The 23,217-nt window shown below is 52.5% G+C and overlaps 1 protein-coding gene across 3 annotated transcripts in view; it reads left to right on the top strand.

Annotated features, from left to right (window-relative positions):
- Positions 1 to 1,552: 1,552 nt before the first annotated feature.
- PAX5 (paired box 5) overlaps positions 1,553 to 23,217 on the top strand; it is a 144,693-nt gene continuing 123,028 nt past the window's right edge. Inside the window, exons 1-5 of one of the 3 annotated variants that reach the window (XM_084504270.1) lie at positions 1,555 to 1,780; positions 9,553 to 9,718; positions 14,340 to 14,537; positions 18,544 to 18,608; positions 19,923 to 20,051. In XM_084504270.1, coding sequence (XP_084360396.1) covers positions 1,735 to 1,780; positions 9,553 to 9,718; positions 14,340 to 14,537; positions 18,544 to 18,608; positions 19,923 to 20,051 — 604 coding nt within the window. In that variant the 5' untranslated portion in view covers positions 1,555 to 1,734. Of the gene's footprint in view, positions 1,781 to 5,225; positions 5,323 to 9,552; positions 9,719 to 14,339; positions 14,538 to 18,543; positions 18,609 to 19,922; positions 20,052 to 23,217 lie in introns of those variants that run through there. The other 2 variants (XM_084504271.1, XM_084504272.1) reach the window with 2 other exon arrangements.

Here is a 23,217-nt window from a genome sequence, read left to right as displayed (position 1 = left end):
GGCGTCTGCCGGCAGCAAATTCATTGCGTTTGTTAAAAACGCCCCGCTGGAAACGGGCCTGGGGAAGGGCTGCGGGCGTGGGTGTGGGAGCGTGGGGAGCGGATGCCCACGGGCACCGCCTGCCCCCCGCGCGGGTGCGGGCAGGCGAAAATAAAGATCGGTGGGTGCCGTAGTTGTGTGCGGAGGGAAAGGGGCAGAGTCCCGGGGTCGGCTTGCGGCCACGACCTCGCGCATGGCCCGGCTACGCGGGAAGCGACCCGGTCATGCTTTTTCTTGTCACCCATTTATATATTTATTTTCTGGAAAAAAAAAAAAAAAAAAAAAGCACCCTTATCATTTTGTTGTTGTTGTTACATGTATATTTATTTCCGGAACAACTTCATCAAAAAAAAAAAAAAAAAAAAAATTTCGGAGAGAGCGTAGCTTCGTGAATTCGCCCCCCTCCCTTCTCCCCCGTTTTTATCGGCGCCTCGGAGGCCCGTAGGGCCAGGCCCACCGGCCCGGTGCCCACGGAGGGGCTGCCGCAGGGGCAGCGGCTGCAGACGGCGGCGCAAACGGGGGGCAAGAGGGGAGCCCGAGCGAAGCCCCCCTGCGCCAGCGGAGAAAGGCTCAGCACCGGCCCCCGCTCGTCCCCGGCCGGCTGCTGCCCCGGCCATGCCCGGCTTCGGCTCGGCTCGGCTCCGCTCCGTTTTTCAGCGTTTCTCCAGCGAGGCAGCGCAGAGAGGCTGAACGCGGGGCTTTCGGGGACCGCCCGGCTCCCGAGCTGCCAACCCGCGCGTCGCCCCCGTCGGGAGCAGAGCGGAGCCTGGGGCTGCTGGGGCGTCAGCTCGGGAAGGGGAAGTTGGGGCTGCAGAAAAGTTGGTCACAGCCTTCGCCCGGCGGGTGGCAGAGCGGGCAGGGCCGCCGCCGCCGCCGCCTCGCCGCCGCCGCGCTGCAGGCAGCCGAGGCAGCGCTCGAGAGGCGGTGGGTTGCGAACAAACTTTGATTCCTGCTACAACAGATGTCAGAGTTTTCTTGGGTTTTGGCTGCGTCTGGGGACATCTTGTGATGTTTTAGAGAACAGGACATGATCTCACATGGCGAGAAGCTCTTTAGTTTCTTAATCATTTCACGGTTCCTTCAGAGGCTTTTTTCCACCTAAAACGTTTAGTTTCAGCTCAGTGATCAGCTGCAAAAGCTCGGCGGGGAGCGGAAGAGTTGAATTATTCCAACCTGCGAGAGCCCCTCAAAAAAAAGGGGGGGGGGGGAGAAAACGAGAAAAAGAAGAAAAAAGGAAAAGAGGAAAGAGAAAAAGGAAAAGAGGAAAGAGAAAAAAGAAAAGAAAAGAGAAGAGAAGAGAAAAGAAGAGAAAAGAAGAGAAACGAAGAGAAAAGAAAAGAAGAGAAACGAAGAGAAAAGAAAAGAAGAGAAAAGAAGAGAAGAAAATAGAGGGAAATAAGAAAAGAAAAGAAAAGAAAAGAAAAGAAAAGAAAAGAAAAGAAAAGAAAAGAAAAGAAAAGAAAAGAAAAGAAAAGAAAAGAAAAGAAAAGAAAAGAAAAGAAAAGAAAAGAAAAGAAAAGAAAAGAAAAGAAAAGAAAAGAAAAGAAAAGAAAAGAAACAGGAAAAAAAAGAAGAGAAAATAAATCAAGGGAAAAGAACGAGAAAAGAAAGAGAAAAGAAAAAGAAGAAAAGGTAGTAACCACACAACGTGGAAACTTTTTCTCTGTCCATTTCACCGAGTCCTGATAAATCGGGATGGATTTAGAGAAAACCTACGCAACTCCGCGGGCCGGCCGGACAGGTAGGACTCAGGCTCAGCATCGGAGGGAGACGGGGGGCTTCGCCACCGCGGGGGCCGTCTGGACCCCCGGCCGCGCCTGGCCCCTCCGCTCGGAGCGGTCGCGGCCGCTCACGCGTGGCCGTGGCGCGCCGGGGCCGGGTGGGACGCGGCGGGGCCGTCGGGGCCGTCCGAGGGGTGCCGAGGGGCCCCGCCGCGAAGTGTCGCGGCCTCCCCGGGGCTCCGGGGGTGGCCGCCCGCGGCCGCTGGTGCTCGGCAGCCGCCCGCTGCCCGTTACCGGCCTTCGGCGAGAGCCCGGCGGCGGCAGCGCTGGGAGCCCCCGCGGCGGCACCGGGGCCCGGCGGCCGGAGCGGGGCCCGCGCGGGCGTGCGGGCAGACGAGGCCTCGCCAGCTGCGTATAAAGAATGTAATTTCGAAGCGATCGATGCGGCCTTTTATTAGTTAAATCGCCTGAATAATCGTTTAATCGATAAAGCATTTCATTGCTCCGCGCCGCACGCCCCGGGAAGGCCGTCGAGGAGGAGGGAGGAGGGGGCTGCAGTGGGGGAGGGCGGGGGGCTCGGTCGCCTCTTGGCCGCACGACCGCGGCTCAGCTCTGCCCAGCACGGGACGGCCCGGCTCGGCCGGGCGCTGCGAGCCGCTCCGGGCGATGTCGCGGCCGGGGGCTGCCGCTACGTCCTGCGCAGGGGTGGCGGGACGGGACCAGACGGGACCAGACGGGACGGGACGGGACGGGACGGGACGGGATGAGGGGGCTTAACCCAGGTGCCCCCGAGCTGCCGGCGCCGTGGAGGAGGAGGAGGACGAGGAGGATGAGGAGGAGGAGGAGGAAGGGGAGGAGGAGGAGGAGGAGGAGGAAGGGAGGGGTGCAGGGCCATGCCCGCCCCGCGCGGCTCGGCGCAGCGCCTGCTTGGTACCCGCACCCCGTTTTCCCGGGCCCGTCGGCGCCTCCTGCGCACGCAGACCCGGCTCCGGCGAGGCAGCCGCTGCCCCGGCCCCCGCAGCGGCCCCGCTCCTCGCTCTGCTCTCCCGGCCGCTCCGTTCCGTTGTCCCGGACCCCAGACCCGCGGCGGCCCGGCCCTGGCAGCTCCGCGCCTCCGGACCCCAGGCAGCAGCGGCCGGGCTCGGCTCCGCGTTTCTCCCGTGCCGGGCCGCACCGGGCTCTCTCCGCGGCAGTCCCCGGTAGCCTCCGCCGGTGTCCCCGCGGTTCCCCCGTGGGACCCCTGGCGGGGGCACGGACGGCGCCCGTCCCGCCTGAGCCCCGCAGCGCGGCCGCGGAGTGCGCTCGCTCGCCCTCGAGGCTGCGCTCGCCCCTCTCCGCCCGGGGAGTTTTGGTTTTAACGAAAGCGGCCCCCCTGCCGCCAGCCGCCCCCCGCCGCCCTCGCAGACGGCAGCGGGCGATACCCCCCGGCGCGGCGGAGGAGCCCCGTGCTGTGCCCTCGCTGCCGCGGAGCTCGGAGACCCGGCCGCAGACGGGCACAGGGCGCCGCTGCCCCCTCGACGCCGCTGGGTGCCGCGGGCATTGGTCCCGGGGAGGCAGTTTTTGTTTGTTTCTTTATTTGTTTGGTTCTGATTATTTTTGGAGGGGCTGCATCTCACGGCCAGCCCCTGCCGCCCCCCCCCCCCCGAGCGGGACAGGTCCCGGCGGCGGGGGCGGTGGCGGGGGCGGCCGGCGGGGCTGCGTGCACGGCTCCTGCCGTGCCGTCCGGGGCGGGGGCTCGGACAAACCTCCCCCCGCTCGCAGATACCGCGGCCCGGGAGCGGCCCGAGCGCGCAGCCGAGAGGAGACCGCGCCGTCGAGTCGGCAGCGGAGCGGGCGGGCCGGCGGCGGGGCGGGGGGGCGGAGAGCGAGGGCGGGCGCGCCGCCATCTCGCCCCGACGGCTCGGCCGCCTGGCGGCGCCTCCCTGCGCACGTCGGGCTGCGGCAGGCCCGGCCCCGGCCCCACGCGGTGCTCCCCGACGGAGCGGGGGCACGGAGGGGAGCGGGACGGGGCAGCTCCCGGAAGGGGCGACGCGGCCGTCGGGGGGCCGGGGCCCGGGGGTGGCGGTGCCGGGGTCCCGGTCCCAGCGCCCGGCCGTCGGGGGACGGGAGCGCGAGGCCCCGCCCCGTCCCCACATGGCCCCGCCCCCTCGGCGAGGCCCCGCCCTCCTCCCCGCTCCTTCCCATCGCCCGCCCCCTCCGCCCCCATTGGCCCGGCGGAGGCCAATCGGCGCCGGCACCTCCCGGCGCCCCGCGCAGCTCCCCCTCGGCGATTGGCCGCGCCGCCTGAGTGACGGCCGCGGCCCCGCCCCGGCGCTGTCCAGCGGCGCGGTGCTGAAGCCGCCCCGCGGCGCCCCCTGTGCGGGCGCTGCCCGCGGGCACCGGGCCGGGCGCGGGGCGTGCCCCAGGCCCGCGCCCCCCGCCCCGCCCCGCCCCGCCCCGCCCCGCCCCCGCCCGCCACAACCCCCGCGGCCCGGCCGGGGCGGGCAGCGCGGCGGGCGCACGGCCCCAGCCCAGCCTCGGTGTCCCGGGCGCCCGGGGCCGCCGACGGCAGGCGGCGGGGTGGGGAGGGGTCCCCGAGCTGTCCCCGCCCGCGGCCGGCAACGGCGGCGATGGGCGCTGCGCACCCGCGCCCCAAGTCCGACGGCGGCAGCTAACGGCGCGCCCCGCCGGAGCCCCCTCCCCGCCGCTCCCTCCCTCCCTCCCTCCTTCCCTCCCTCCCTCCCTCCCTCCCTCCGCCCGTCCCCTCCTCCCTCCGCCCGGCCCTCCCGCCCCCTCGCACACACCTTCCTGCCGCCCGCCGCCGCCGCCGCCGCCGCCGCCGCCGCCTCGCCCCTCTTCCCTCCGCCGCTCCGCCCGGGCTCGACAAGTTCCCGCAACTCCCGCGCCGCCGGGAGCCGCGGCGGCGGCTCGGCCGGACAGCACCGGGCGCGGCGCCGCTCGGGCAGCCCCGGCGGCCGCTGGACACAGGAGCGGCGGCGCGGTGCCGCCGCCTGCCTCCCGCCGGTGCTTTCGGCCGCCGGACACAGCGACCCGGGGCCGCCGCCGCCCGCAGCACAAAGAGCCGTCGGGGCGCGCCGTTAGCTGCCGCCGGGGGACGGCGCGGGAGGCTCGGCGCCCGCCGGACCGCGCCGCTCGGGAGCCGGGCGAGAGGCAGCCCGGAGCCGCGCCGCCGCGGCTGCATGGCGCTGTGAGAGCCGCCGCGGCCGGCGGAGGGAAGGCGCACCGACGGGAGCGGCGGGCGGCTGCGGGGCGGCCGGCGAGGCGGCGGTCCCTGCCCGAGGGAACGGCCGAAGGCTGCAACTTGTGCACGGGGATCTGCGCTTGGCCGCCGGTGTCGGATACCCAAGTTTGGGGGCGTGCTTGCTTTTCTTTTTTTTTTTTTTTTTTTTTTCCGCTCCGTTCCGTGTTGCTTCCTCGCCCCCCCCCCCCCCCCCCCTCCCCCGAGCCCCACACGCGAGCGCCGCCGCCGAACCGAGATCTGATCCGCCAGGCTGCCCGCTCCGGCTCCGGACCGCTCCGATGGAAATACACTGTAAGCACGACCCGTTTGCAGCAATGCATAGTAAGTAGGCTGCTAGTTCAACTTCTCTGACGCGGCAGGGCCGAGCCAGGCCGTGCGCGTTCGCGGACGGGGCCGCCGGGCTCGGTTCCCCCGCCCGCCCGCCGCTGCCGGCCGCGGGGTCCGCGGCGCCGGGGGGAGGCGGCGCCGTCCCGGGGGTCCCGCCCGCGGGCGCCGACCCGGCCCCAAACGAAATCCTGGGCTGCGGCCGGGCGCGGGGCGCGGGACTGGGCGGGCGGCAGCCCCCCGCACCCGTCCTTCGCGGCGCGGCGGGCGGGGGTCGCGGGGGTCTCCCGTCCCCGCCGGGGAGGCTGCTCGCGCCCGCTTCGGTGTTTTTGGCAGCGAGCAGGAAAAGGCGAAATGCTGCAGGCAGCCGGGTGGGTTTTTGTTTTATTTTTTGGTTGTTGCTCTTTGTGTGTTTTTTTTTTTTTTTAATCTATTTTTTTTTTTCCCTGAGATTCCTCCTCCCGTAGAGAAAGAGCCGATGCACATATATATATACATACACACACACACACACACTCCTAACTATATTTTTTTATCGATCTATATATATGACACGGACTCATGTGTGTGTGTATATATATATTTATGTATATATATATGTGCAATCCCAAATCAAATATTTGGAAAGAAAGCTGCCCAGTATTTCTGACGAACGGAAAAGTTTGATCTGCGTTATTCCTGGTGTAATCCAGCGTTTTCATATACATTAATTAAAACCGAAAAAACAGGCAATTTCAAAGGGCGCAAAGTGGGGATGGAGGGACTTTTTTCTTCTTTTTTTTTTTAACCATCTGAAGAAAGGCATAACAATTCCTTTGCCTGCTTTGCATCGGGAGCCGCGGCACAGAACAAGTGGGTAGCAGCACTGGTTAAGTTAACAGGTCGTGTGCGATGGGCTTGCCCGAGATTTGTTGTGCTTGAGAGGTCGGGGGAACACTTATCCATTAGCACAGTGTTATGTGAAATGACATCTTCTCTCACGGTGAGTTAAACGCTGCATTACGGCGAGAGATTGCGAGGAAATTTAAGGTAGAACTAATCTCATTTCCTAGTGCACCACAGCCTTTTAGCTAAAAGAAATTTGTTTTCAAAATAAAGCATCCAGCGATAGAGCTACAAATCTGTCTTTCTCCATCTTTCTCTCTCTTTCTCTCTCTCTCTCGTTATCTGCCTGCTCCCCTCTCTTTCTTTCTGTCCGTCACAAGATTTTGGAAGGTGTTTGGAGTAGCTCAGCACAGGCGGGATAGTCGCTGGTAGCTCGCTCCTGCTGCGCGTAAGACTGACTTTTATCTCCCACCAAAACATAGCTTTTTTTTTAAGCTGTGGTTATTTCTCTCCCTTGATTGAACCGAATCGCGCTTTAAAAAGGAGAACTTAAAGGGCGGAGAAAAAAATAAAAAATCTGGGGGCTCCGAGGGGGAGTCGCAGGTCCCCATAGCCGGAGGGACCCGTTGTCGCGGAGCGCGTCTTCGCGGAGGTGCGAGCGAGCGGGCAGCGGCGCTTTCAGACGCGGAGCGTGCGGAGGAAGGGCTTCGCCTCAGGGCACCGGGCATCAGATGTGGGAGCAAACAGCGCGGGTTTCAGCGGCTCCCTCCAATAACCAAAGCCACGGAAAATAGGTGTCTTCTGCAGGAATTTTGTTGAAAAAGGGAAGAAAAAAATAAATAAATCACTGCCCTCGCTCTGATACCGCAGCTGTTGAGGAGGAGACTTCAGTGCCAAAGTATCTCCGGACTCGCGTCTCTCCTCGGGAAAGACGAGGTGGGGGGGGCTGGTTAAAAAAAAAATCCAAGCAGGAAATCCCGGTGCCACGTCCCACAGGAGGGCGGTGAGAGCCGGGCGAAGGGCAGAGGGGCTCCCGCCCGGCGGGGGAGCAGAGCCCGGCTGCGCAGCCTGCGGGGCGCGACGCCGGGGGGCCCTACGCGGCCTCAGGAGCGAACTCGGGCGGGGGCGACCGGCGAGGGTCGGCCCGGCCTCTCGCCGCGGCAGCCCCGAGGCGACCCGGGCACCGGGAGGCGACAGCGGGGCCACGCGCACCGCACCGTGCCCGCGTCCCGTCTCCGTTCCCGTCCCCGTCCCCTCAGGGCTCTGCTCTGCCGGGAGGGGGGCGCCAAGAACCGGAGCCGGGGGGCCGGAGGGGGCCGGGGGCCCGGGGTCGGGCGCGGGTCGGAGCGGCGGGGCTGGTGCGCGGCTGTGCTCCTGCCTCGGACCGGGTCGGTGTCCCGGGGCCGCCCCAAGCTCTCCGGAGCCGGAGGCGCACGGATGGGCGGCGCGCCGGGACCCCCGCGCTGTGCCCCGCCGGGCTCCCGCAGTCCCGGTACGCGACCACCCGGCCGGGGCCAGCCCCGCACGGAGCTCGGGGTGGGGGGGGGGGGCGGCAGGTGCCGAGGGGACGGCGCCCGGCGCTTCGACGCCGCTCCCGCTTGAGCGGGCGGTGGCGGGGCTGGGGGCGTCCCGCGGACTCCCCGCGCCCCGCTCCGGCCCAGGGCGGGAGTCACCCGCAGCCTTTGTTCCCCCGGCGGCCACGGGGTGGGCTGGGCTTTCGGCCCGGAGAGGGTCTCCAAAGGAAATACTTTTTTCCTCCTCACTTCATCCCTTCCCCCTTTCCTTTCCCTCCTTTCCTGCTTTCCTTTCCCTCCCTTCCTCCCTTCTTTCCTCCCTCCCTTCCTTGCCCTCTCTCCTTCCCTCCCTCCCTCCTTCCCTCCCTCACTCCTTCCTCTCCCCTTCTGGACCTCCCCCACCTGCACAATTTTGTCATTCGTACTGAATACCCTGTCCATGATTTCATGTCATTAAAGCTGCTAAGAGGTGAAAACCCTGACATCTCGTTCACTACAGCTTTGTTGGGTTGCTCCTGCATTTTTATCCTTAGTGAGTAGTGGGTTTTCTTTCTTCCCCCCGGCCACGCTACCATTTCAGCACCAGCGCAGCGCAGCATTCCCTGTGCGCGACCGGGAGCTCCTTTGGCAGGTGCTGCTGAAGGCAGCCCCGCTGCCCTAGGCCTGCTCCCAACAAACTTGGGATACACCTCGAGCCTGAAGCGTCATGCAGCCTCTGGGAAAGGTCTGCTTCTAACGCTGGTGATGGCAGAGCAGCACTTGTCTGCTCGTTGCAGGCTTTACCTGGCTTTGACAATCACTTATTCTATATGGATTAATTATTTGTCCTGATAGTTTTAGAAGGTGTTTGCAAAGTTTGGCAGCAGTTTGTCCGTGGTGCAATGGCTAGATTTAAATAAAACTGCTTTATATACATATACATATATATATATATATATATATGTATATATATATCTAAACACTGAGGCATTTGACTTGTCACTTTATTCAGTACCACTCAATTTCTGTGTAAATAGAGACATTTTCTCTATTATTTTTGTTCCAGCATTGACATCTGTACTGCCCCTATTGCTTGTTTGCAATTTCTCCACTCTCTCCAATCTAAGTAGTTTGGATGATTAACATCACAAGGGTTAATCATATTTTCCTACTTGGTGGATGGGATTATTACATACATGTTCGTGGGTTTTACACGATTTCACTACCATCCATCTAACTGGGTCCCATTTCCCATCAGACATATGACTCACCTTGCTAAAGGTGAACAGTGCAAATCTGTTACAAAAGGAATAATATATTGGGCTTGCCTCAGTGTTCACATTTCATTTGGGTGATCATAATACCTGCCAAGACTGCTATAAATTATTGGAGCAGAAGACGTTCTCTGTATTTTTTTTTCCCCACTCTCGATTAAGTTCAGTTGTTTTGAAAAAATAACGTTTAATTGCAGGTACCCCCTTTTGTGCCTAGACACAAATAATGTGTATGCTGAGCAGTCACCCAGCCCTATTTTATTTTGCTTCATAGCCGGCGGCTGGCTCTTTCCCACCAGGCACCTCCAGGTCTGCCCACAGAGTCTGTGGTCCGGCAGCCTCGGCCCTGTGTTTGGGAGGGCCATGGCCCACGCCTGGTGGGGCTGGGTGACCGTGCGTGGTCTCAGGTGGCCATTTTCCAGCGCAGAGCCCTCTCTGCCTTCAGGCAGGTGGGTCCTCCCCGTTGGCGAGTGGCACAGGGGGCTGCAGAGCGCGGCCTCCGGGCTGCGGGGTGACCTGCCTGCGGGAAGCACATCCCCAGCGCCGCTGGGAGGACTGCAGCACACAGGTCTCTTTCCAACTCTGACAACGCTGTTCTTTTCCTGCCTTTTCCCCCCTCCCCTGGTCTGTTTCAGGACATGGAGGTGTGAATCAGCTGGGGGGTGTTTTTGTGAATGGCCGCCCCCTCCCAGATGTCGTTCGCCAAAGGATCGTGGAGCTTGCCCACCAAGGGGTCAGGCCGTGTGACATCTCCAGGCAGCTCCGTGTCAGCCACGGCTGCGTCAGCAAAATACTTGGCAGGTAAGGGTGGGCAACAAATCTCTTGTGTCCATCAAGAGAAAAAACACCCTTAATTAAAGGTTACCAACACGCAAGGACAAGGGCTCATGATCACCACTCATGATTTTGCACGCCTGACGTGTAAAAAAAACGCAACTGTTTATATGTTTATTTCACCCTGTTCAAAGTCTCTTAGAGGTAATTCTAATGCACAGTGCACAATGCCACGTGTGATATTTGGTGTATATGTGGCATATATTCTGCAGTAGTCTGTTGTGAATACATAGAAAAATCTGCGAGTCAGCTTCAGTAAAATGGAGAGGAAAGAGAAGTTGGGGAACATTCAGGGAAAGTAACTCGTGCTTTCTGAAAAAGACTTACTTTTAGCAATTTTATCATTCTACACTGCATGAATGTTCTCAAGCGTTCATTCACACACGCTATATTGAATCTGTCCCACTGTTTAATTTGAGGCCTTTTCCTACTGTTGTGGTGGAATATGTTCTTAATTAGAGCAGAGAATACGATAAGTAGCTGTTAACCATCTTACATTTGTTTTTTTTTTTGGGAGTAGCTTTCCATTCAGATGGAACTTGCTAAAACCAGTACAGAGACGGCAAATTAATCTCTGAATTATTATCATTTCCTGATTTTGTTTTAAAATATTATTCAGATTCAGGTTTAAAAAAATCCTTTCTTCTTTGTATCTTCTGAGCATCATTTGTATAAAGTACTGTATTGAAGTAGTTTCAGATTCCAGGTTGAAAATTCTGAGGTATCTAACCATCTTATAGTAAGGACTTTTTAAATTATTATTATTATTATTTTATTCTTGTTGCTGTTATAATATGTGTGTACTTTTTTTAAATATATATAATTTGTAAAAGTTAATTTCTGACATGTTCACTAAACTTTAACCGTTAATTTCATTGTTTAGCATTTTACTTCTACTGTTACCATTTGTACTGTCTTCCTCTTTTCCATTTTTTAATCAATTAGCTTTACTGGTCATTCCATAGATGTAAAAACTGTTAAAGGACCTTTTTGTTGTAGCATGCATGAGGTCCTGCTCTGATTAGCAGCATTTCTGATCTCTCAGTGACAATTTAAGTGTTCACAAGCAAATTTACTTGCTGAAGTCATGGACCCCCCCGGTTTTGTAGAAGACAGCATTCTTTTCCCTGTAACACCCTGTTATCTTCAGTCAGCTTAACCGCTGAACTCTATCTCACTAGGCTTGGACTGTGTGCTTTTAGAGTTGCATGAGCTGGTGTGCGGGTTAAGCTGAGCATCTGTCCTTCTTCTCTTTTGCATTAGCTGCTCAGAGGTGCATTCCCCTTCAGGTTGTAACCATTCCTCCTGGTCGTACATTGGCGTGACTTTAAAGGACATCGACACCTTTACTACTTGATAGAGAAAAACTTTCTGAGGGCTTTATTTGAGACCTGCCTGCCCCTCCCAGGCTATTTCATACTGTTAGAGCTGTGCATCCATGCTCAGAACGGGTTTCTGCTCCTGGTGTGACCATTATATAGTTTGCTTTGTGATGCTCTGCAGTGCAGCAGACTTACCAGCAATTCCCATCAGGACCAATGTAAAACTAAGAAATGGGCAATTTATTTACTGGGCAAATGTCCAGTGGTTTTACTTTTGCTCATTTGAATAGATTTATCATTAGATACATTTGCGGTATACAGCTGAGAATGAAGCTCCAAAGCTTTGTCATTAAAGTTGTCAAAAATAAATTGGAATTTCATACCTCATTATTTTCATAACTAATAATTACGGTGGGTAAAATGTCACTGTAATTGGAGCTCCGTGTGTGTGTGTGTTTGTGTGTGTCTGAAGAACAGGAATCCTTACGAAAAATCTTTACATTTGGAATTTTATGGTTGGAGTTTTCCTATCAGCCTTCAATACAGCCTTAACAACCAGCCTTGTATTGGGCAGCCCACAGGGTGGGGACCAGATGGTTGCAGTGCAGGTGACATTATCTCTGTCCCAGAGGTAGGTTCTGCAGGGGTGCACAATATTTACCTGCATTGCCAATTTGTTGGCAGCAAAAGGCCTGGACCTTGTGCACGTGAAATGAATCTGACTGCAGCCAGCCTTGTCTTTAAAATGGAGATGGGAGTCAGGGATGCCAGCACTGTGCAGTCTGCCACTGCTTCGTGCTGCTCCCTCCATTAGTTGCTCGGGTGAACCAGAAAGCGTCGGCAGTAGTGTTGCTGGTAATTCACCGACCCCTGCTGCAGGCAAGTTCTCCTAGCTGCCCAGGAAGATGGGTCCGGGCCCAAGCCTGCGCCCTTCCACACAAGACAAGCCGCCTGCGAATGTCTGTGAGCTTTTGCACGGCTTGAGGTGGTGAAAGTAGGTTGGCAGATAAGATTTAGAGTGAAGTTCTTACTGTCTGGAGGGCACCATGTCTTTGTTCCATTGCTGCGGCAGCGTTTTTGGAAAGTGCCTCCACGCACAGTCCTACAGCAAGCTCACCGCTGCCACGCCAGCCGGCAGCACCGGGGTGCTGAGGGAGTCTGCTGTCATGCATTACCCACCCTTAGCAGAGATAGCTGTGGGAAACACTGTCTTGTCCACTCAGTGACAGCTTCCCCAGCTTGCTAGCGTCTGGTTTCTGTGCATGAGGGTTGTTCTCCATCAGTGGGGTAGCTGGCCGCAGGATGCTGCCTGAAAATGACGCACAGCCGTGTGAGAGATGAGCACAAAGGAATGCTTGTAAAATCCATGGTTTCAGATGGAAGGAAGAAAATTATAACTTTCTGTTTGGGTAACATTTATTGTATGGCTTCCTTTCACACCCTTCTTACAGTAGAAGTTCTACTAGAAAAGGTTATGAGGCTGGGGATGTAAGGTTTTAGAAAGTTTGTGATCCGAGTTTGCCTTCATTTTATTATGTCCTCAGAAAATTAAGCACAGGAGGAGCAAAATACTACCCTCCTGCCCTAAAGCTCATGACTAGGGGACACTAGGAGGGTTAATCTATCTCTGACTCTTGACACTGTCCATTACTAATATTACCTAAATATAAGTGGAGACTGAGTCCACATCTGCACCCAGAATATCTGAAAACATGTACAAACAACATGGTATTAGTCCCTTCAAAGGAATTTTAGCCCCCCCCCCGTCGCCCCCAGCTCTCTGAGGAAGATTAAAAACTAGTGACCTGACAGAAATTTAACCAGCATGGTTGCATGCTACAGTGAGACAGACTTTCACTGTGCAGCCTGTTTGTGTTCTGATTTGCTCATGCTGGAAAGACTGTAATTTTATTATTAATATTATAATAATAATTGTTATTATTTTTATATAATGGGTATGGCAAGTAGCTGCAGAGAAAACACATTAAGAAATAATCTTACATTCTTATTTGGTAGTCTTTTCTGAGCGCCTTACTGGAAATTGGGCAGAGAGCAGTCGGTGGACATGTTTAAGATGCTAAGAGACTACATCTTGGTGGGTCTCTGGTTGAAAGGCTCATGAAGTCAGGGTCTATTCAGAAAGGATGAGCCAGATAAGGGCAGCTAGGGCGGTGGTTGCAGGTAGCCTGGGGATTTGTTTTTCATCTGGTTACAAGGGAATTCACAAGATACAAAACGTGCATGGCCAGGAGAATACCTTGTGCGTTGCACTCCCTGAAATCTCAGCACAGAGGGGCGTGATTTCATTCCTAGTCTCTTCTCTGGTCTTCGGTGGGTAGTATTTTATGGACATATTTTAACAGCATTTTCAAGACTTATTAAAAAGGGGGAGATGGATAGGGCTGGGGATCCCAGCTGTGACATTTTGTTGCAATTCTATTAAAGGCAGTTGTGCCTTTACATGTGATTTACATGCAAAAAAGAAAAAAAATTCTGTCTGACATATCTCAGTCAGTTTAGGGGTGCACTCCTACCACCTTCCCTTGTATGACAGCAGAACTGCTTGCATGTGTAAAGATCGTGTACGTGAGAATGGATCGTGGAGCTGGTCAGATAAACCAACACCCAAAACTGAACCCCTTGAGAATGTGGACAGCTCCTTTTACCTTAAAATTTATGGTTACAACTATTAGAAACATAATATTAAAAATAATATATTCCAAAAAATATTAACTATTAAAACAGTAACATATATATTGAAACAGTTAAATGGGAAAAAGGTATGCCAACATATTTATTTTGAAGGTGCAAATAAAATACGATACCCAGCCTTCATTTCACTGTGAAATGGTAACACATTCTAGATATTAATGACAGAGAATTTCATTAGAAACAGTAATTTACTACAAAAAGTGGTCTTTGGTGTGATTTGTTTCTATTATTGCCAATACCCCTGATTAATAACACATATTTGCACTTAATTTTGGATCCTGGAATGCCTTTTAGTCTTGCACAGCTTTTTTTTTTTTTTGTCTTTCTGTTATGAAAAAATATATATTCTATGCTATGGCCCAATTCCAATTACTATAAGTTAATCTACTAGGTGATAAAACACTACACAGGCAGGAAATATGTATGTTAAAGTGAAGATGTATCTCAGGATTTGCTGGGTTTTGGTTACCTTGAAATTATGTTCTCTATAAATCTCAAAGCATGTTCTCTGTCTATTTGTGATAACTGAAGGTTTGTTTTGGATGTTGTCCCAGGTATTATGAAACTGGTAGTATTAAGCCTGGAGTGATTGGAGGATCAAAACCAAAGGTCGCCACACCCAAAGTCGTCGAAAAAATTGCAGAGTACAAACGCCAAAATCCTACCATGTTTGCCTGGGAGATCAGGGATAGACTTCTTGCTGAGAGAGTATGTGATAATGACACCGTGCCCAGCGTCAGTTCAATTAACAGGTAAAGATGTGTATGGTCCTGGGGAGGGACTTTGCTAGAAAGTGTTCTCTGAATTCTCATTTGTTGGTAGAAATGTGTGTTTTGGGTTGTTTGCAAGAAATGCAGTTTACATGTGTTTACATAATGTATTTGGGGCTTTGGAGTGGCTGTGTGGTCACCCTGGTGGCGAAAGCCTCACGGTCATAAGTATTTGCTAGGACTGGGCAGGTTGTGCTATTGGCCTTTGCTTCTTTTCTGTCTTTTCCCATTCCCTAGTCCATGCCTTGCAGTTCTTGCTGGTAGAGATCTGTGTTGATTTGACCCAAATGATGCCTCCACTGTGCTGGTACTTCCTCTTGGGGAAAGCTGAGACTGCAACTGAGTTGCGTGGTGGTGTTGATCTGGAAAAAGACAGGCACCTAGGTACCTCAGGAGATGATCCATAGCACAGGTCTCAAGGTCTTCATGTCCTGCTCAGTACTGCTGCAGTTGACCTGGAACTCTGCTGGCCACGGTCTGGTACTGTTAGCATGAATAAACCAGGGAAATTTTTAGCATGAATAAACCAGGGAAAACCCTCTCAAGTACTTAGCTGTATCTCCAGCCCTCCAGAGTGATAATAGGGTATTAATACCTGGAAGGCAGAGCATGCAGGCACCCTCAAGCACACCAACAGCCCCTGGCAAGCCGAGTCTTTTCATTTTCTCTCTGGAGTATTTTCTGTACCGGGCTTTGGTCTCACTGCTCTGGTGAGATGGTTCTCTCTTGTGCAATTTCATGCGAATTCTTTGAGTGCAGCTAGCTATAAAGTCCCATCTGTGTCCATGGACGTGAAATAAATTGATGCACTCTTCTTTTATTGGCTATCCCAACCTGATTTGCATTCATGGAGTTGCCACTTGAGTAGCAGGAGTGACTTCCCCAGTGTCAGTGCAGAGTGGTGGCTCTGTCTTGCTGAACTAAGAGTTGAGTCATCCATCTGCATGGTTAAGTGCAAAAACGGGTGAGTTCACTCACAGCCTTTGCTACTGCCTGGAAGTTCCTGCCTAGTTTAGACTCTGAAACAGCACTTGGTAATGCTATGGACATCGCATTTTCAATTTAAAAAAAAGGATTTGAGGAATGATATGGAGACCATGAAAATTGAAGGAAAATCCTGTTCTGTCTGTTCTCAGCTAACTAAGGGCAGACTTTGCTTGTGTAAAAGTCAACTCAGCACCTGTCAAGTCAGAAGCATTAATGCTGCTATGAGCAGTCCTGTGTTTATGTCGTAGGGCTTCAAGCATTCTCCAAAAGACTGCCAAAAATGCACTCGTAGCTCTAGAATGCAGACACTAAGTAGGTTCCAGTGTGTTTTGATCCACTTTCCTTATTCTACCTCCTGCTTTATCCTTGATAATGTCTGTGCACTCACTGACTTCTCATCAGAATCTCTGTTTCATGATCTACAGCCAAGTTATTTGGCTGGAAATCTCATTCTTTCTCATCTGCATGCAACTGTGGCTAAGATCTTTCCCTTTTCTGAAGGGTGTGAAACCCCTTTTGAAATCCACATGATCTTCGAGAGGCAGGAGACCTTTTCTCCATTAACACTAGTGACAGGACCCGCGGGAACGGGGTTAAGCTGAGGCAGGGGAAATTTAGGCTGGACGTCAGGAGGGGGTTCTTCACAGAGAGGGTGGTTGCACACTGGAACAGGCTCCCCAGGGAAGTGGTCACTGCACCGAGCCTGTCTGAATTTAAGAAGAGATTGGACTGTGCACTTAGTCACATGGTCTGAACTTTTGGGTAGACCTGTGCGGTGTCAAGAGTTGGACTTGATGATCCTTAAGGGTCCCTTCCAACTCAGGATGTTCTATGATTCTATGATTCTATGATTCTATGATCTTTTTGAGTCAGCTTGTTTACCTGGAGAACTGTTTTTGCCAGCCTAGGAGCACATCCCCAAAACCCAAAACAAACTGTTATGCCAAGAGCCTGGAAGCTACATCAAAATACTTGGCTTTAATGCTAAATCCTCACAGTTCTGTGGTGCAGTCTTTGGACTTGTCCTTCCACGTTTCAAGACTTTGCAGATAGGACTATCATGCAGCAAGGGTGCAAACTTCTAGTATGAAGGTGTAATGCCCTTATTCAGCCCTGAGGTACAAGTGGGATGTTGCCTTTTAGCCACTGATGTCAGCTCCCACCAGAAAACAGAAGGACGGTTACTGCCTTGGAAGAAGCAAGGTGAACTGAGCCATAAGCTTTCCTGCAGTGGCAGCCTGCAGTGTGGAGAGGAGTGATTCTCCAGGGCTGTGTCATGGAGAGCTGCTGTTGCTGTTGCTGAGAGCTGAGGGGCTGGGGCGCTGCCCTGTAAAGCCTCTGTGGTGGTCTACACATATCATGTCCTTGCTACGGAGGGTGCATTTCAGCAGATGAATTTGAGTTGCTGCCCCCTTATATAAATGAATAACAACTACTATTATTAATTAGTAACATTAATTAATATTAATAATAGGCCACTCTTCCGCAGCAGGAGCAACTCTGTGCAACTAAGGCATAATTAATCATTGCGATTAGCTTTGCTCAGATAAGCTGCCCAGCTGCTTCAGTGTGCTCCAGTCCCCTGTCCCTCCAGAGATGAAGATATTTCTGTGTCAGAAGGCCCCAGACACCCTTCCTTTGGCATGACAGGAAGGAAGCCTTGTACAGGGTGCTATTTTCAGTCTTGCTCGTGCGGGGTCCTTTGTCTTCTTTGGCTGTGTGCTCTCCCCCACCAATCTGCCTGCACAGCTCCCTGCAGCTCCTGTGTGCAGCCAGCTGCTTTGGCCCTGTGTGGAGGCAGAAGAAGCAAGGGACCCCATCACCAAGGAGTTTGAAGACGTCTAACAGCCAACGGCTTCACCTTGGTGCTGACAGCTGAATGTAGACTTGTTTTCACACCTAGCCCCATTGCAGGAAGGGAAGGGGCAGGCAGCGAGTCCTGTGCTGAGGAGGGGGCTGGGCGTCACCAGTACAGGTTCACGGGCTAACTTTCCAGCAAGTAACAGTTTTGTGTTCTCATGACGCATCCCCATGCCACATCTGTCTCACACCTCCCATCCCCTCCTCGCCCCTCTTCCAAATTCAAGGCAGGCAGAAATGGGAAAAGAGTTTGCTAGGTAAACACAGGATAAATGCTTACCACAGCATTACAACTGCGTAAACAGTGCATAAAACAGAGACATGTGATTTGACTAAGGAGTGTGCCTCGCTCAAGCCCGTTTTGATTCCACTGCAGCCTTTGGCAGAATTGTGTAATCCCTGGAGGCGTTTCAGACCCCTTCTTTTCTTTTTTTAACAGTGCATCGGCAGGTGAGCGTTTGATAGAGCACTTCCTCAGCTCTTCTTAACAGCTGCCCTTTGTCCTGTAACACAACGCATGCCTTTTGTCGTCTCTGCTCATTTGAATGTTTCCTGATTTACATCATTATAACTCAGAGCAGAGGCTGTCCCCAGCAAAGACAATGTAGTAATTCAGCTTTTAAGATTAGCATTTAATCCACCACATTTTTGTTTTAATATTAATTTGGATAAGCAGAATCCTTTCAGAGGTATCCAGGTTCTCTAGATGTGCGAGTACTATTCCCGGGGTGGGTTAGTGACAGATTTACAAATGTGTTCAAGCACCCATGGCTGCAGATAGCAGTCTAGTGGAGCACTTGAACTCGGTAGTGTCTGGTTCCCCGAAGATGTGGTGTTGGGCCTAGCCGGTGGCCAAACAGCTACCGACGTGTCCTTCCTGGGCATTAAGGACTATGTCTTCAAAGGGACTGAAGCACCACTCTCTGCTGGATCTCAAGGAGTGTGTAGGAGTTGGTCATGTACCTAATGTCCCTAATGACTTGGTCTGGTGGCAAAAATGTAGTCCAGGGTCTGCCTGCAATACACAGGAAGAAATTTTTGTATTGATGTAGATATCCCAAAGTGAAAAAGTAGAGTATGGTGTGTCCCCTGTAATTGTATGCTTAATGCTAAGTAGCCATTTCTTTTCAACTGCTTACAGGATCATACGAACAAAGGTGCAGCAGCCACCCAATCAGCAAGTCCCAGCCTCCAGTCACAGCATAGGTAAGAAAAGCTTGCTTTTTTTTTTTTTTTATTTTTTTTTTTATATATTAAAAAAATAGCATAATGGATTACAAATATTCTAAAGAACTTTTAATCATTCTTATGGACAGATAATTCTGCATAAAACACTTCAGCACACGTGCTAATGCACCTTCTTTGTCATTCTCCAAGGACTGAACATAGTAAATGAATTTTATAAATACTGTTAAAAGGTTTTGACTTTTACTGATTATTATGATAAATAGCTTTCACCATGAGACAGAAAATTGAAATCTAAACCAAAAAAAAACCACTAATGGGGGTCTATAGAATGTCAGATAATTAAAGTAATAAATCAAGAAAGGGATACTTATTCATAACATTTTCTGCATCATTAGTCAGTAAGTAGTTTTGAATGTGTTTTTTCTTTTTTTTTTTTTCATCTATCAACCATCCCTTCCATAATTCTTTGTGCACTTGCAGTCTTGAGTGAAGAAGTAGCAAAACTTTCCTAAACTTTAATTTAGATGCAGACCAGCAATATTCAGCCTGGACTTATGCAAGGCTGCTGGAGGTGGTCTCTGGAAAGGGTGTCCTGACTGATGAGGCAGCCTCTGCGGCAAAAGCCGCTGTGGCAAAGATAAGATCATGCTTCTTATGCAGGAGGGAGGCAGACAGGTGTGTGTGCATCTCAGTTCTTCTGTGTGTTCAGACTTTCACCTGTGAAATAGGCTAAGCGCTCACTGACCTTTTTTTTGGCAAAGGTAGGCTGGTGCTGTACGAGGCACAGTATCTCACAAAGAGCTGTGTTAAATGCTGAGCTTATCCCACAGATTGTGCTCCAGTCCAGCATCCTGGGTCTGTCTTTCTTGAAAATGCCAAAATAATCTCTGTGGAGGGAAAGCAGCCATCAGATTGCTCTGGTAGCTTAGGGGCTGCCTCTCACTGAGAAAAACAAGAGCAGAGATGAGCCGTCTTGCTTCTTGGGGCTAAGGGTTGGTAGAGGCAGCTAGGATTTAAGGTGTCTGCTCTGTGCAGAGCAGCCTGTGCTTTGGGGCAGTGCGGAGCCCTCAGGGATGTAGGGATGTGCCAGTGCAGGGCCAGCCTGTGAGCTGCCATGTTCCACCCCGTCCCATTTCTAGAGTCTCTTCTCCCCATGCTGCTGTGTCCTCAGAGCCTTCCACCTGGCTGGGGCTGTGAGCTGACGTGTTGCAGGGTGGCGTTTGCTGCCTTCCTGGCCTGCAGCTGTCATGCCACGGCGGCAGGGGGCTTTCTGCCAGGCTGGTGCCTGTGCTGTGCTGCCCGCTGACTGCCTGGCCTTGCCTTGCCTTGCAGCCTCCACAGGGTCCGTCACCCAGGTGTCCTCTGTGAGTACAGACTCTGCCGGCTCGTCCTACTCCATCAGCGGGATTCTGGGGATTGCCTCCCCCGGCACCGAGAGCAACAAGCGCAAACGAGATGAAGGTAATGGCAGCGGCTTTCTCTGGGGGTGCTGGGACCATGCATGCTGGTGGGCAGCTGGCCTTGGTGGCAGTGGGGCTCCCGGCCGGGGGCGATGTGGTCTGTGGGGCTGCCGGGGCTAAGGTGGGTGGGAGGGAGATGCAGGTGCCCTTTGCCGGCCCTCGGCTTTGGGGAGTCCTGTCTGAATGCTGCAGGGCCTTTCCTGAGGTTGCAGCCCAGCTTGGGGGCCTTCTGCATGACCCTGTGGTCCTTTGCTGTATACGAAGGCAGTGTTTTTTCTAGGAACAGGGTCCTGACGTCTTAGAAAGCAGTTTCAATGTGTCAGGCTTTGGTTGCCTTCTCTTCCCGGCTGAGGAACATCTCTCTGCCATCAGTGAAAAGGGGAAGAATCCTTGTATTGATTCTGTGGCCACCTGAAGTAAAAAAAATGCCAGGGAGGTGTCGCCATCCACAAAGATACAGAAAATTAACAGTAGAGCAGTCTGTGATGCTGCATTTATCAGGGGCTATTGTCAGCCCAGATAGCAGAGGAAACAAGTGACTGTGGCTTGAATTGAACATTGCCTGCAGTCCTCAAATCAGGGTTTATAGTTGTCCTTCACTAGTAAGAGCTGGGGTCAAGACCACATCATTTGATGTGCATGGGAGCAGAGGGCACAGCAGAGGCTTAGTGGCAATGCTGCGGTCAAGCGTGTGGGAAGGCACTCAGGTAAGATGTCACTGGCTCCTACCAGTGGGTGGGAGGCCCATGGGTGCTCTTTTTTCTAATGTGCTGCCACCCTGCCCTCCAGAACATCAGATTCCCATTTCTTGCCTTTGAGCTCCTGTGGTAATGTGCTCCACATGTCTGTGGGGAGGGGGTCCTCTTGGCCACGTGCAGGCAGAGGTCCCATCTCTGCCTCTGAGAAGAGGCAGAGATCTCTACCTTGGATAGAGGAGCGGCCACAGGAAGTAGTAAAAGAGGAGAAAAGAGGTTTGTTCAACAAAGATTGCCGAGCAGAGGAGAAAGTAATGGTTTTCACTGTGGCCTGGAGCTCACTGCTTGGCTTTGGAGGAACACGTTGGAAATGTGACCTACCTCCCAACACCCAGGGGTACCAGCGTGGGTCCAGGCACTGCTCTGCAGCCAGCCCTGGCCATGAGGTCAGTGAGTGAGGATCAAATGTGGGTCTTGTGCCTCCTTCTCCATCTCCTCATCCCCTGGGACACCCAGTGCTACATGTGGACAGAGGTAGAGGTGGGCAGATGCACAGAAACTCTGGTGCGATAAGCCTAACTTCTAGAGAAACAGGCTAAAAACAGGCAAGGAGCATGGAGTCTCTGTTGCACAAGCAGAAGGTAGGTGTCTGCAGATATCCTGTTGGATTATAGAGTAATGTTCAGTTTACTAAAACTGCGGAAAGACTGCTGAGAGCTTTGTGGGGTTGATTCCAGTCACATGGGAAGCGGCTGTGAGTATAAAACTGAAAGTTCAGGTAGTTGCTGAATATGCCTTTTTTTTTTTTTTTTGTTTCTTCCCAAATCAAAGCCATAAGTGCACAGATAAGTATATATATTAAAGCAGGTGAAGTAGATTTTTTTTTTTTTTTTTATGAGCAGGAAAGAGGCAGTTTGTGTTGCAAGTTATGTGACTCTTTCATGGCATTGTCCTGAAGCTCCAGTTCTTGGATGTGTGTGATTACAGATTCACTTATTTAAGCAAGAAGGAAGAACTCACAATTGTAGATTAAAGATTTAAATGCTTCCTTGGGAAGATGAGAGGCATAGCTGAGAAATTCCCCAGCCTTTGCCAATTGACTATTAGAAGATCACATGATTTATAAAACAACCCCGTTGTTTTGGCAGTATGAGTCATGATTTTTGAGCTTGTAAGTTGGACAGCAATGCTGTCTTCAGTAAACCATTTAAATTGCTTTTCTAACAGCTTGCAGCTGCAGATTTGGAGAGGTGTGTGAAGGACAGACTTTGTACATAACCTGATATTTTAACATCTTTGTCCATTTGAAGGGGATCCCAGGGAGACTCTATAACCCCTCCTCATCCTGCTCAGCAAAAGTTATCCCTGCACAGCTAGATTTGAGGTGTTCACAAAGGAGTCCCAGATCTCTGCACTGCAGATGACAAAAAGGTGAATCAAATGCTAGCCTGTAACGTGAAGAAGAGAAGCATGTCATCTTTTAATTGCAGACTGTATCATGATGCAGATGCACAAGGGGGCAGAGTTAACTTTACCATTTACAGACCTCTGAGAGCTGGAGGGAGACTACCTCCATAGCAATCCTGTTATATCACCTCTTTAACATATCGCTTCTTTTCTCGGTAGCTGTTGCAAGATGCATGCCTGCTGCTATAACTTTGTATATTTGTTCACATATAAATAGAGCCACAGTGTGTAGCATTTGTCTGGTGATCCTGGCTTCCCTTGGCTGGGGAATGAAGTAGGGTGCAGTCACCCCTCAGTTCTTCCAGCTGCATTGAGTACTTGGTGTGATTCATTATCCAGTTTTGTTCTCCTCACTCTTGACATTTTTTTAGCGAATGTCACCAGTCTTTATCCCAGTAGGGAGCTTGCTGGGTAGCAACAGGGGCAAACCAAATCCGACAGTCTTTATTGGTTTATATAGCTGAAGGTGTCATTTTTTTCCCTGCTGTAATATGGACTTGGAGCAGATGTGCCTTCGTGGGGGATCGGTTGCTTTCACTTGTGGTTAAAGGACATACTACTAGAGACTGACACAAGAAGCAGGCTGTTCTGTAGCTAGGCAGAGAGTTACCGTCAATCTCCTCAGCTCTGAGCAGCAGATGCTGCTGGGAAGCAGTCTTGCTATTTTGCTTTCAGATTCTCTCCTCTGACTTTTGTGGCTTCACATTCATCTGGCCCCGCAGCTTAGAAAAAGGCTGTAAAAGAGCAGGTGGGTGGCAGAAATGTGCAGAATGATCTGATTGACACACCTTCTAATGAGCAGGATTTGTTTTAGCGAAGCCAAGGATGGGCACAAAGGCAGGTAGTGAGACCCTGTGTCAGACTGAGCTGTATGCTCCATCAAGTGATTACAGATGCCAGTAGTGAAGGAACTTATTTTATTGTACTTCGCGAAGCTGGTCAGGTGGCCAGTGATTGTCCTCTAATGGGACACTCCACAGAGTCTGTTTTTTTGAGAAATGCTGA

The sequence above is a fragment of the Aythya ferina genome (genome assembly GCF_964211825.1).
Source record: "Aythya ferina genome assembly, chromosome: Z".
Taxonomy (NCBI): Eukaryota; Metazoa; Chordata; class Aves; order Anseriformes; family Anatidae; genus Aythya; species Aythya ferina.
This window is presented reverse-complemented; position numbering and strand designations above follow the sequence as displayed.